This window comes from Convolutriloba macropyga, chromosome 3 (assembly GCF_964194025.1).
Source record: "Convolutriloba macropyga chromosome 3, txConMacr16.3, whole genome shotgun sequence".
Lineage (NCBI taxonomy): Eukaryota > Metazoa > Xenacoelomorpha > Acoela > Convolutidae > Convolutriloba > Convolutriloba macropyga.
Window position 1 is genome coordinate 52,930,200 of NC_134470.1, and position 14,074 is coordinate 52,944,273.

The 14,074-nt window shown below is 34.1% G+C and overlaps 1 protein-coding gene and 2 non-coding genes across 3 annotated transcripts in view; 1 reads left to right on the forward strand and 2 right to left on the reverse strand.

Moving 5' to 3' along the window:
* LOC142336659 (uncharacterized) overlaps positions 1 to 14,074 on the forward strand; it is a 108,180-nt gene that overhangs the window by 22,674 nt on the left and 71,432 nt on the right. Inside the window, exons 5-8 of the mRNA XM_075385569.1 lie at positions 1,794 to 1,822; positions 2,269 to 2,398; positions 3,277 to 3,305; positions 3,752 to 3,881. Coding sequence (XP_075241684.1) covers positions 1,794 to 1,822; positions 2,269 to 2,398; positions 3,277 to 3,305; positions 3,752 to 3,881 — 318 coding nt within the window. The remainder of the gene's footprint in view (positions 1 to 1,793; positions 1,823 to 2,268; positions 2,399 to 3,276; positions 3,306 to 3,751; positions 3,882 to 14,074) is intronic.
* Trnat-ugu (transfer RNA threonine (anticodon UGU)) lies at positions 7,023 to 7,095 on the reverse strand. Its single transcript has one exon. It is a non-coding gene; the product is annotated as a tRNA-Thr (tRNA).
* On the reverse strand, positions 11,455 to 11,527 carry Trnat-cgu (transfer RNA threonine (anticodon CGU)). The gene has a single exon. It is a non-coding gene; the product is annotated as a tRNA-Thr (tRNA).

Below are 14,074 nucleotides of genomic sequence, written 5' to 3' on the forward strand. Positions count from 1 at the left end.
ACTGAAAGGCAATTTGCAACGATTGTCAGAAAAATGTTGCAAAAAATAGGAAAATACATAGGAAGCCATTAGCTATGAAAAACGACTGAATTGAGTTAGCTCATTGTGTTTTATTTACGTCCTATCTTAATTACATCCTCTTCTGCAAAAATTTTAGATACTTTAGATGTTTTAGATATTTTCGATTTTAGCCAAATGATGATTATTTCGACCAAAGCTTACTGCCAAGCAGAGGACAAACTGCTTTTAAAACAAAAATGTCAGAAGATGCTGTATTATCTCTTACAAAAACAGTTGTTAAGTTTCAGTATCTCGGGTAACGTCATTGTAAACCACGGTGATCCTCCGGGCACAGTTTTATGACTATTAGTCTTTCTCTTAAAGTATCGTCGATTTCTGAAAAAAGTTAAAATTAACTGGAATGTTGTCAAATTGCGGAATAAACTATTCTTACGTGTCGGTATTGCCCCGTGGACTTAACAGAAATGACCATATTTTGTTTAAAACTGTTAGTTGCTTGCAACAAAATCTTGGAAATTTGAATATTGGTAAGACAAAATTGCTTTATTTAACGAACAAAAACTGATTGAAAATGAAATTTTTATGAAATTAATGTGGTAAGACCTTGTGAGATTTGGCGATATCTAGGATTTCAACTTGATTCGCAATGATCTTGGGAAATAATTGTTTAAGCATTTACCTACGGATAATGGTTATTTAGTTTTGCTCTTTGTACTCTGTCAGATCTCCTAGCCCACTAGAACAGAGGCTGAATGTGTTCAGATCATTTGAGTTTATCCTCGCCCGAAAATCATCTGGGTGGGAAAGCTCAGGGCAAAACTGGAACTCCAGCGGTTCCCCCAATGAGCGCTAAATCAGTCTCTTTTCAGCCTGGTGCAGTTATGGAAGGAAAGTTAGTACTGTGCTATTTTTCGAACTAACCGACTGGGCAGATGTACAACCCATAAACGAGGTCAGTGGCCTAAGTCATCTCTGGCCAGACCCTGGAATATCAGCTAGGTCTGATCAGAGCAGCCGTGGTTTCGCACATTAGTCTGGGGGCGGCTGGACAATTTTGATATAATACTGCTCAACTCAATCAGAGTTTCGTCCAAATGTTCATTTTTGCAAGGAAAAAAAAGATTTCTGCTGACAAAAAAATCTAGCGAAGAGATCTATTAAAAACAGATGCTCTGACTGCGATTCGCAATTCGTCATTGTCCACGACAAAACGGAGATTTCAAACGCTGGCAACAAAACCTTAAAAATTAGCAAAAAAACATTATTTATTCAACCGTGACAAAACATCTTAAGTAAACGTTGCCATCCAATTAATCGAGAATTGAATGCACAATGGTAAAATTTGCTTGGACTCTGCAAACAATGTGAAAGCCGCAAGTAATAATAGAGTTTTACACAAACAAATAGGTAGGAAAACTTTCAACAATTCATTCTTCAGAGAGGCAGATGGATGAAATATAACTGACTGAAAGGCAATTTGCAACGATTGTCAGAAAAATGTTGCAAAAAATAGGAAAATACATAGGAAGCCATTAGCTATGAAAAACGACTGAATTGAGTTAGCTCATTGTGTTTTATTTACGTCCTATCTTAATTACATCCTCTTCTGCAAAAATTTTAGATACTTTAGATGTTTTAGATATTTTCGATTTTAGCCAAATGATGATTATTTCGACCAAAGCTTACTGCCAAACAGAGGACAACCTGCTTTTAAAACAAAAATGTCAGAAGATGCTGTATTATATCTTACAAAAACAGTTGTTATGTTTCAGTATCTCGGGTAACGTCATTGTAAACGACGGTGATCCTCCGGGCACAGTTTTATGACTATTAGTCTTTCTCTTAAAGTATCGTCGATTTCTGAAAAAAGTTAAAATTAACTGGAATAATGTCAAATTGCGGAATAAACTATTCTTACGTGTCGGTATTGCCCCGTGGACTTAACAGAAATGACCATATTTTGGTTAAAACTGTTGGTTGCTTGCAACAAAATCTTGGAAATTTAAATATTGGTAAGACAGAATTGCTTTATTTAACGAACAAAAACTGATTGAAAATGAAATTTTTATGAAATTAATGTGGTAAGACCTTGTGAGATTTGGCGATATCTAGGATTTGAACTTGATTCTTAATGTTCTTGGGAAATAATTGTTTAAGCATTTACCTACGGATAATGTTTATTTAGTTTTGCTCTTTGTACTCTGTCAGATCTCCTAGCCCACTAGAACAGAGTCTGAATGTGTTCAGATCATTTGAGTTTATCCTCGCCCGAAAATCATCTGGGTGGGAAAGCTCAGGGAAAAACTGGAACTCCAGCGGTTCCCCCAATGGGCGCTAAATCAGTCTCTTTTCAGCCTGGTGCAGCTATGGAAGGAAAGTTAGTACTGTGCTATTTTTCAAACTAACCGACTGGGCAGATGTACAACCCAGAAACGAGGTCAGCGGCCTAAGTCATCTCTGGCCAGACCCTGGAATATCAGCTGGGTCTGATCAGAGCAGCCGTGGTTTCGCACATTAGTCTGGGGCGGCTGGAAAATTTTGAAATAATACTGCTCAACTCAATCAGAGTTTCGTCCAAATGTTCATTTTTGCAAGGAAAAAAAGATTTCTGCTGACAAAAAAATCTAGCGAAGAGATCTATTAAAAACAGATGCTCTGACTGCGATTCGCATTTCGTCATTGTCCACGACAAAACGGAGATTTCAAACGCTGGCAACAAAACCTTAGAAATTAGCAAAAAAACATTATTTATTCAACCGTGACAAAACATCTTAAGTAAACGTTGCCATCCAATTAATCGAGAACTGAATGCACAATGGTAAAATTTGCTTGGACTCTACAAACAATGTGAAAGCCGCAAGTAATAATAGAGTTTTACACAAACAAATAGGTAGGAAAACTTTCAACAATTCATTCTTCAGAGAGGCAGATGGATGAAATATAACTGACTGAAAGGCAATTTGCAACGATTGTCAGAAAAATGTTGCAAAAAATAGGAAAATACATAGGAAGCCATTAGCTATGAAAAACGACTGAATTGAGTTAGCTCATTGTGTTTTATTTACGTCCTATCTTAATTACATCCTCATCTGCAAAAATTTTAGATACTTTAGATGTTGTAGATATTTTCGATTTTAGCCAAATGATGATTATTTCGACCAAAACTTACTGCCAAACAGAGGACAACCTGCTTTTAAAACAAAAATGTCAGAAGATGCTGTATTATATCTTACAAAAACAGTTGTTATGTTTCAGTATCTCGGGTAACGTCATTGTAAACCACGGTGATCCTCCGGGCACAGTTTTATGACTATTAGTCTTTCTCTTAAAGTATCGTCGATTTCTGAAAAAAGTTAAAATTAACTGGAATAATGTCAAATTGCGGAATAAACTATTCTTACGTGTCGGTATTGCCCCGTGGACTTAACAGAAATGACCATATTTTGGTTAAAACTGTTAGTTGCTTGCAACAAAATCTTGGAAATTTAAATATTGGTAAGACAGAATTGCTTTATTTAACGAACAAAAACTGATTGAAAATGAAATTTTTATGAAATTAATGTGGTAAGACCTTGTGAGATTTGGCGATATCTAGTATTTCAACTTGATTCGCAATGATCTTGGGAAATAATTGTTTAAGCATTTACCTACGGATAATGTTTATTTAGTTTTGCTCTTTGTACTCTGTCAGATCTCCTAGCCCACTAGAACAGAGTCTGAATGTGTTCAGATCATTTGAGTTTATCCTCGCCCGAAAATCATCTGGGTGGGAAAGCTCAGGGAAAAACTGGAACTCCAGCGGTTCCCCCAATGAGCGCTAAATCAGTCTCTTTTCAGCCTGGTGCAGCTATGGAAGGAAAGTTAGTACTGTGCTATTTTTCAAACTAACCGACTGGGCAGATGTACAACCCAGAAACGAGGTCAGCGGCCTAAGTCATCACTGGCTAGACCCTGGAATATCAGCTGGGTCTGATCAGAGCAGCCGTGGTTTCGCACATTAGTCTGGGGCGGCTGGAAATTTTTGAAATAATACTGCTCAACTCAATCAGAGTTTCGTCCAAATGTTCATTTTTGCAAGGAAAAAAAAATTTCTGCTGACAAAAAAAACTAGCGAAGAGATCTATTAAAAACAGATGCTCTGACTGCGATTCGCAATTCGTCATTGTCCACGACAAAATGGAGATTTCAAACGCTGGCAACAAAACCTTAAAAGTTAGCAAAAAAAACATTATTTATTCAACCGTGACAAAACATCTTAAGAAAACGTTGCCACCCAATTAATCGAGAATTGAATGCACAATGGTAAAATTTGCTTGGACTCTACAAACAATGTGAAAGCCGCAAGTAATAATAGAGTTTTACACAAACAAATAGGTAGGAAAACTTTCAACAATTGATTTTTCAGAGAGGCAGATGGATGAAATATAACTGACTGAAAGGCAATTTGCAACGATTGTCAGAAAAATGTAGCAAAAAATAGGAAAATACATAGGAAGCCATTAGCTATGAAAAACGACCGAATTGAGTTAGCTCATTGTGTTTTATTTACGTCCTATCTTAATTACATCCTCATCTGCAAAAATTTTAGATACTTTAGATGTTGTAGATATTTTCGATTTTAGCCAAATGATGATTATTTCGACCAAAGCTTACTGCCAAACAGAGGACAACCTGCTTTTAAAACAAAAATGTCAGAAGATGCTGTGTTATATCTTACAAAAACAGTTGTTAAGTTTCAGTATCTCGGGTAACGTCATTGTAAACCACGGTGATCCTCCGGGCACAGTTTTATGACTATTAGTCTTTCTCTTAAAGTATCGTCGATTTCTGAAATAAGTTAAAATTAACTGGAATGTTGTCGTCAAATTGCGGAATAAACTATTCTTACGTGTCGGTATTGCCCCGTGGACTTAACAGAAATGACCATATTTTGGTTAAAACTGTTAGTTGCTTGCAACAAAATCTTGGAAATTTAAATATTTATATGACAGAATTGCTTTATTTAACGAAACATTGCATCTCCAGAACATTTTAAATTTCTTTATGTTCCCTTACTTTTCATTATGATTATTTTGAGGTCATGGAGTTAGCCCATGCTAAAATTATCCTGTATTGTCTGAAAATTACTCATACCCCTGAGTTAAGTCTGAGCAGAGTAATGCCATATTTTTGTAGCTTATAACCGGTATTTACTATAATAGTATACACACTATTTATATATTAGCTAGTTTGCAGGCAATTACCATAAGGCCCATTTAGCTTAGTGGTTACAACTTGCTACTCAAATTAAATATTACAAGTACCCACGCGGTAATTTGAAGCGCAAATCAATCAAAACTTGTTGGCGGGAGTTAAACTGAGCGTATTATTTTTCATGTAGTAAATTTTGCTAAAAAATCAAGACTGGCCCGTGTAAATTGGGTCATGATCAGAATACTGGCCATCCTAAAAAACGGAATGGAATGTCTCTATAGTGATTCAGCTCTGATTTACTCTGCCACCAACCTCCGGGAGGCAATTACCATAAGGCCCATGTAGCTTAGTGGTTACAACTTTCTACTCAGATTAAATGTTGCAAGTACCCACGCTGAAGATCGAATCGCAAATATATCAAAACTTGTTGGCGGGGTTAAGCTGAGTATGTTATTTTTCATGTTGTAAGTTTTACTCAAAAATCAGGACTGGTCCGTGTAATTTGTTTCATGATCAGAATACCGGCCATCCTAAAAAACAGAATGTCTCTATATTGATTCAGCGCTGATTTACTCTGCCACCAGCCTCCGGGAGGCAATTACCATAAGGCCCATGTAGCTTAGTGGTTACAACTTTCTACTCAGATTAAATGTTGCAAGTACCCACGCTGAAGATCGAATCGCAAATATATCAAAACTTGTTGGCGGGGTTAAGCTGAGCATGTTATTTTTCAAGTAGTAAGTTTTACTCAATAATCAAGACTGGCCCGTGTAAATTGGGTCATGATCAGAATACTGGCCATCCTAAAAAACAGAATGTCTCTATATTGATTCAGCGCTGATTTTCTCGGCCACCAACCTCCGGGTAATGCGTACGGGAAATTAGTGTTTTTTTTGGAAAAAAACGTAATTTGCAATTGGAATGGGACAGAAGGTTGAAACGACTTTTTTGTTGAAAAAGAACCAAACTGAACATGACGACATATCTTTTTTGTTGTGTAAATTGTGTCCAAATATCACTTTGCATTAGATTTTTCATGTTCAAAGATAAGTTATAAACATAGATACCCTCTTTGAGAGAGTAGTTTAAAAGTTTTTCATTGAACAAAATTGTTAATCAATGACATGCAATTGTTTAACATTGGGTTATAACCATTAGTTTTTGTTCACTAAAAATGCTGTACATCATTATGGGGTCGTGAAAATACTCTTGCTGAGTACAGAGTCACTTTCTTAGTCTGTTTCTGAAAATTTATTATGCAAAATCACCCCCACACTTTTGCAAATTCTCCTCCCGGGGTTGATGTTTGGGAATTTTGCGGAACAAAACGATTTCTTTTTTCGATTTTTTTTACTGGGATCTATTCTGTACGTTTCTTCACTAATGTGACAAAATATGTGAATCGAACTTTCTCGTTAGCGTTGATGACCCAATCTGCAACGTTCCATGGCCTGAATTTGATAATAGTATTTTATCCGGATCTTTTCCGTTAGAACGCAAGTCCTGATCTCCCTTTGTGCCTTGCTTTTTCCTAGGACTCGCCCGCAAGCTCCCTAGTTTCAGAGCAGAGCAACAAGTGTCTCGGTCGACTAAGATTAATGTTTAGCATATACATAGAGCAATCTGTTGTGTAAGTTAGCACGTGTTATCGATTGTGGCATACAATATGCACTCACCAAGCTATAGATGACATTAACAAAAAAGAATTGATAATTGAGTTTTAGAAAAGCAGTTTATGCCTTATATAATAGTTTGTTGTTGAATAATTTGCATTGAAATTAGAAAAACGCTATAAAACTCTACCCTCCAGGCTCTGAGCGGATTTGAACCACTGATCTCCGGTTTACAAGACCGGCGCATTAACCACTATGCTACAGAGCCATAGATTTTTGGCGCAACAAACTTTGTTTGAGCATAGGTAGAACTTTTACTAAAAAATAGTTAATTTTTGTCTGATTTTGTTAATTATAGCTGTTGTTGCAAAAATTCTACTATACAATCAATTTTCACTGCATCTATTTCAAATAAAGCAACAAGTTATCCCAAATATATATGTATCACCTTGTTCGGATTAAAAAGTGCTAAAAAGGTTGTCTCGTCTTAAGGTTTTTGGAAACGCGTTTTTGTAGGGCTGTTGAAGCCATTTTGAACAATTTTTGTCCCACTTGCTTGGTTATGTTTGTTAAAAACAGCTTTTGAAAACTCAGAGAAATTACCAACAGGAAGTTCTCCTTAGGGGACGAATATATGCCATCAGTTTCTAATCCTAGCAACAAATAGGGAAATCAAAATCCTAACCATTGTTTATCAACAATCTATGCAGACAGATATACCAAGTCACAATGTATAATCCTAAATTCTCAGTATTTCATACTCCGATACATTTGATATATTACTTCACTATAAGGAATTTTTAAGTGTTCCTGTGCTTTCAGTGCTCTAATTACTATCTTTTCTGAACTTAGCTGAAACTGGAATATTAATTACTGGCAATGAAATTGTTAGACAAGGCTTCAACAACACAAGACAAAATCTTGGATGAAAAGTGCTGAAACATTTGATAAGCAACAATGTTTCAACATTTTTATTTATTTCAGGGAATCAAATTTGGAGTGCTTTAGCTTCTATGAACAAGCAAAATTGGAGGCTATTCATTTGAAAAGAAAGAATTTTCACAGTTTTTAAGTCTCAAAAACAAAACAAAACAAAATAAAAACGGGATGTGTTTTTTTAAAAGAAGATATTCACCGCCTGTAACGAAATGATAGCTGACGTTGCAATAGTTTTTTATGAAACTTCGCTTAATAAGTGCTCGTTTTTTGCTCCTTGAGAATATGTTGAACAAAGAAGCTCGTTAATGTGCGATTGCAAATAATGTTCCGACCCCGCTCATCAACAGTTTCGACATAATTGTCTACCAAATGAGGAACAGATAGAAAAACCCAAAAATTCAAACATTTTTCAAAAAATTGGTGTATGAACGAAAAGACAGCCTGCAATGCAAATAACTCAGTGGAGTAAAAAATGATGCTTTAGATTGATTATATATGCCAATATTAGGAAAGCGAGTCAAGACGAACAGTAAAATCAAACAACCACAACAAACATTAATTACATCAAAAAATTTATGTCTGTTTTAAAAACAAAAATTAATAACGAAGTCAAAACAGCGTCAGATAAATATGAAACTAAACAAAATAACTTGTATTTCGCCAGAAAATATATAGGACCAGTCCATAATAAAAGTTGGTAACAGTTAGATAAAACAGAACAAAAACAGTAAAGTTGAAAGTTCGCTATTTTTTTTAAATTAATTACAATATTTTGTTTTGTAAAACAATTAATTTCAAAGTAATGAATATCAACTGAAATATGCCATAGGTTTATGGTTACCAATGCGTCTATAGATGGGTATTAAGAACTGTCGGTATTCAATTTTTTATGCGGATACAAAAAGAACAACAAATAGACAACAAACAAAAAATCAATTAAAACTGGCCGGAAAGAACTTTCGAAGCCGTAAGGCCATATTTTGGCCCTCAACAAATCTTCAATTGCACCTTCATTGAACACCGATAGTGTAGTATGTGACTTCTTATTAATGATACTAGGAAACAAGTAGACAAAAAAAAGAAAAGAAGGCAAAATTAAGTAGAATTGTTGTTTTTTTTTCGAAAAAAAGTTAATTCGAAAGTCATGAAAGCTATTAATTAAAAAATGAAACAATTGAATATGGTATTAATTTGTCAAAAGCAAGTCCTTAAGACCTGCAATTATCCAGAATATGTCTTACGTCTACAAAAAGAACTTCAAATATGACACTAACCAAAAATGATTTTTTTGTGAGATTCCCATGTGGAAGCCTTTAAAGTTATAAGCCGGTAATTAAGGAGAGTAGGTAGCAAATAGACAACAAAAGGAACAAAATTGAGAAATTAAAGGTTTTTTTGTTTCTAGAAAACAATTGCTTTCAAACTCATGAAAGCCATCAGCTATCTGCTAGTATCAGAATATCGGCTCATCTTTTGTTTCATGAAAAGCCTATGAAAGGAAAAGCCTGTCATTATACAGGAAACTTCATACGACTAAAAAGACAAAGTGAAAACTGCAGGTAGAGACAAAATTATAAAAATCAATTAAATTCTTCGATAGAGTTTTGTCAAAACCGTTACAACCATGATCTATATTTTTAAGGATTTTGATATAATCTGTTGTGCTTTTTTTTGAACGCCAATAATGTGACATGCGAACAGTCAATAACGTGATAAGTTGACAAAACTAGAAAATGTGAAAAATGTGAAATGTAGTAGTATTATAGTCAGAAAACCACAATTAAAGGCGTTAAACAGCAATAGAGATTAAATTTTAATTCAGTAGAAGGAAGAAGCATTTTCCTCTGCTGACACTAAGCTAGAAGTTGACAAAATTAAGAAAAAAAGAGGCAAATTTTAAACAGCCATTATTTAAAAATAAAAAATTTCTAAAAGTCAGAACGACCATAAGCTTTCTAGTAAATACTAATTGCAATAATTTGGAGCTGCTTGGGAAGCCAATTAAACCTCTCACAACTGAGTTTTGACGTGAAATTTTCTGTTCTTTAATTATTATAAAAATCAACTTGTTTAATTTAAAAAGACCGACTGATCACAATCCTTTTTTTGGGTTGTAACAGTCCAAGATTGTTCAAAAACTAGCCATCCTAATGCTGTTCCTCCATTAGGAACACCTATTTTTTTTAATGTTATAGATAAAGATAATTTTTTAGTTAAAAAAATCAAAATTAAACGCTGCGTTTTTGATAATCAATGAGTAAAGTTAGCATAAAACGTCAAAGTTTTAATTACAGAGCACTCTCAACGGAAGTTAAAAGCCTCCCCTTAGTCTATAAAGATTGTGCAAGTGATGTTTGGGTGTGTATTTCCGGCTAATTTAATCAAAGTGGACTAAAGAAGCTTATTTTGTGCTGTTTTTAATGAAAAATCTGAGTTTTGAAACATTTAGCCAGAACTTTTGACAAAAAAAATTAATAAAAATAGTCTACAATAATTTGTTTGTCTTTAAAAAATTTGAACAACTTTGATTACAAAAAAATTTAAAAAATTTAAATTGACATTTTTTTAGTCAGAACGGAATTCACTCTACTTTTCTCAGAAGATTAAACCTCCATGTGAAAAAAATAGAAAAAATCTTTTTAATTCCATATTCTACGCTGGACGAGCTTTCTAATGATACCAGTCTCAACTCTCTACCATGAATATATCGATCGGCCAAAATTGTCTGAACAAAAAAAATTCATTTGAGTATATAGTTCCTCCCCTCAACAATGCAACAATGCAGATGGAAGCAAGTGTCGAAAGGCTTAAAATGAAAACATCATAAACTGTTTTTGCCTTAAAATTTGATTCAATATTGTAGAGGAATTGCTGGCGCAAACTAACTACTTCAAAATTCAGTAAACTTTGAAAAAAGGGTGAAATACAATTGAAATTATGAAAAGCGGGCAACGCTACTGAATGTTTTTTAAACATCAATCCTTCTCCTCAAATGTGAATTTTTAAACTGCGTGCTTTTATTTCTCTGCTGTTTTTGTTTCCCTCATTGGCGAAGCGATATTCATAAGCAAAGAGAAAAGCAAGGCAAATTTTTCTACTGATATTTTGTGTTGGAACATTGCACAAAAATTTATAATGAAAATGATTAATCAACTCAGAAGCGAAATTTCTCAAATTTCGTCAATCTTAAAAAATGCGTAACTGTTGCAAAACATATAATGTACAACATTTATATCGCAAGCGCGAAAAATTGTCTGTTTTTTTTCAAATAATCAAATCGAATCATCTATCTCATTTTCATTTTTTTCTTTAAATCACTGATTGCTAAGTTGCTAAGTACTTTTTTTCGGTTATTGGCAAAAGGTTTATTTTACAGCATTTAATATATTGCCTTATATTGCACAATCAGCAGTATTAAAAAACCAGGTATTCTTGGACCCTTAAAGCTTGCTAGATCTAATTTCTATGAAACTTGTGGTCCTGAGAATAGTATTAATTGAATCTTAGGTCGGCTAATGTTTTAATATACAATTTCGTAAACTATTTTTCCATATTTAAATTATTCAAAATTGTCAATAATTAAAAATGCCAATAATTAAATCATTCAAAAATGTCAAAAATTAAATTGCCCGAAAATGTCAGTAAAATTTCAATGCCGTTGATTACGTCATTCAAAAATGTTGCAGTCAGGCTCTGAGCGGATTTGAACCACTGATCTCCGGTTTACGAGACCGGCGCATTAACCACTATGCTACAGAGCCGATGAGGGAAAGCGCTGAACATTCAGCGTTTTAGCGTGCGGGATCCCTCACAACCATACAAAGATCGGAACTGTTTTATTTTTTTTCTTTCCCGTTGAAAAAGTTATTATTTTCATGCATAACCATCGTTGAAACTATGTATCCGCTTTTGGATCTATTCTGTTTTGCCCCACCCCCACCCCCCTGTTTTTTCGTCCCCCAGTTACAAATTATATGTTGTTATATTTTTTTTGGTTAAACAAGTAAATTGAAAATATAACCCGGGGGTTAAATATTACAAGTTTAAAATTATATATACAAAATAAGTACAATGTTAAAAATCAAAATTAGTGGTTCCGTTTTTTAAAGGTAAAAATAACTTTTGAAGCCATCAACGTTCCTTTCCAACGCTACAAGTTTGAATTTTTGGAGCAGATGCTGTTTTAACGTGCGTTTAAACTTTGAGCGTGATCTGATAGTCCGGACTTCACGCGCAAGTTTATTCCATTTTTGGTTGCTTCTTTTTTGTAATGATCGACTGCTCGACCTTAGGAGAATTAGCTGTTCAGTTCTGTTGTTTTTTCTTACTAAGACATTACCACTAAGAGAAAAACTTTCAGTGCCATCTGATTTCATTAATGAAATATCATTCCTAAGTTTTGAAACGCTCATCTGGCTTATTAAAAGTTCTGCAGGCAGAGTGTAAGATTTTATTAAGAGATCTGTAGATCTCTCAAACTTTTTTCTCATATAGCAAACTTTAATTCCCCAATTGATTTGTCGATTTATTCGCTGCATTGCAGAGAATTTTAAGTTCCGAAAAAATAGAGCACTGAACGTTAAATGAGAAAGGACTAGGGATTTGAATAGCATCAATCGTGCTTTCAGAGGTAACCGATAACGTATAATATATATGGATCTAATCGCTGTGGCCATATCTGACAGGACTTTGTTATTGTACATAAAAATTTAATTTAGAATCAATCATCGTACCCAAGTATCTGCAGTGACTTTGTGGCTTAATTTTTTGTCCCCGATAAACTATTGGATTAAAATTTTCATTTTCTTTCGAGACGCAAAGAATTTCAGTTTTTCCGGTATTCATGGTTAATTTGTTTTGCTTTAGGGAATTATCTGTTTTCTCCAGTATTTCAGAAACAAATTTTTTCCAGTTCGCTGACATTTTTTCTGCTAAAATGGAAATATATGTCATCAGCAAATTGAATTATGTCGAAGTTTCCTTGTACCTTTTCTCGAAAATCATTAATGTAGAGAAGAAAAACTAGTGGCCCTAAAACGGTTCCCTGTGGAACACCATGATTTGTTTCCAACACTTCTGAGTAAACATTATTTATCTTAGCACACTGCTTTCTGTTTTTAAGAAATGAAGCAAATAAATCAACTGCACTTTCTGAAAAACCGTAAGGTTCAATATTTTTGAGAAAAATTTCGTGCGATATTGAATTAAATGTTTTAGCTAGATCAATAAAAACGGCAACTGAAATTTTTAAGTTATCATAGTTTTCTTGTAATGGTTCGATTAAGTGTAAAACAGCATCTGTAGAAGACTTATGTTTTCGAAATTCAAACTGTGTACCATTCAATATTTTTTCTTTTTGCATAAATTCGTTAACCTGATTGGGAATTATGCGCTCAGAGATTTTTGCAAACATTGGAGTAATTGAGATAGGCCTATAGTTCTCACAAATTTTCACATCCCCTTTTTTGTAGACCGGACTAATGAAAGCAAGTTTTAAGTTTTCCGGGAAAATATTTTGACTAATGCATGTGTTAAAAACAAACTGCAAATGAGTTCCAATCGCAAACTTTGCTGCCTTGATTGCCCAAGCATTAAAAACGCCTGGACCCGGAGACTTATTGTTGTCGAGTGAATCAATGGCATCATAGAGTTCCTATAGTGTAACTGTTCTGAAGTAAAACTTTTGCCTAACTTCTATGCGAGAAATATTTGGAGCGCTCACATATTGTCCATTGTATAAGCCTAGTTTTTGAAAACTTCTATTGAGACAATTTGCAATATCAAGTTCATTTTCTACTTCTCTTTCACCATCGACTAGTTTGTCTATAACGAGACACTCCCTTTCTTTGCCAATTCTTTTTTTGATGAAACTTCATTGTTCTTTTTTTGTTGGTAGATCTTTGAAAAATTGTTTGCAAAACTCGTTTTGAGCTGTTTTTAAACGTCTATTAACCAAATTTCTCTGATATTTGAAAATGGTATGCGCTTGCTCCAATGGTTTTTTTCCAGATATTAAAAAGTCTATGTTTTTTCGTGATTTCTTCTCTCAGCTCTTTTGTTAGCCAAGGTTCTTCAGCAATTTTTTCTTTCTGGTTGAAAGTTTTTTATAAGTGGGGCGTGCAACTCTAGAGTAGTACTGAAAACATTTATGAAAACATTGTACATGCTATTTCCATCTTCACATTGATATAAGTTACTCCAGTCCTGATTTGATAGATCGAGACTAAATTTTTTTTGCATCGAACTTTCTTTTGTTTCTTTTGATAAAACTTTGCTTCCTGTTTTTAGGTTCAACAAAAAAATTGGTA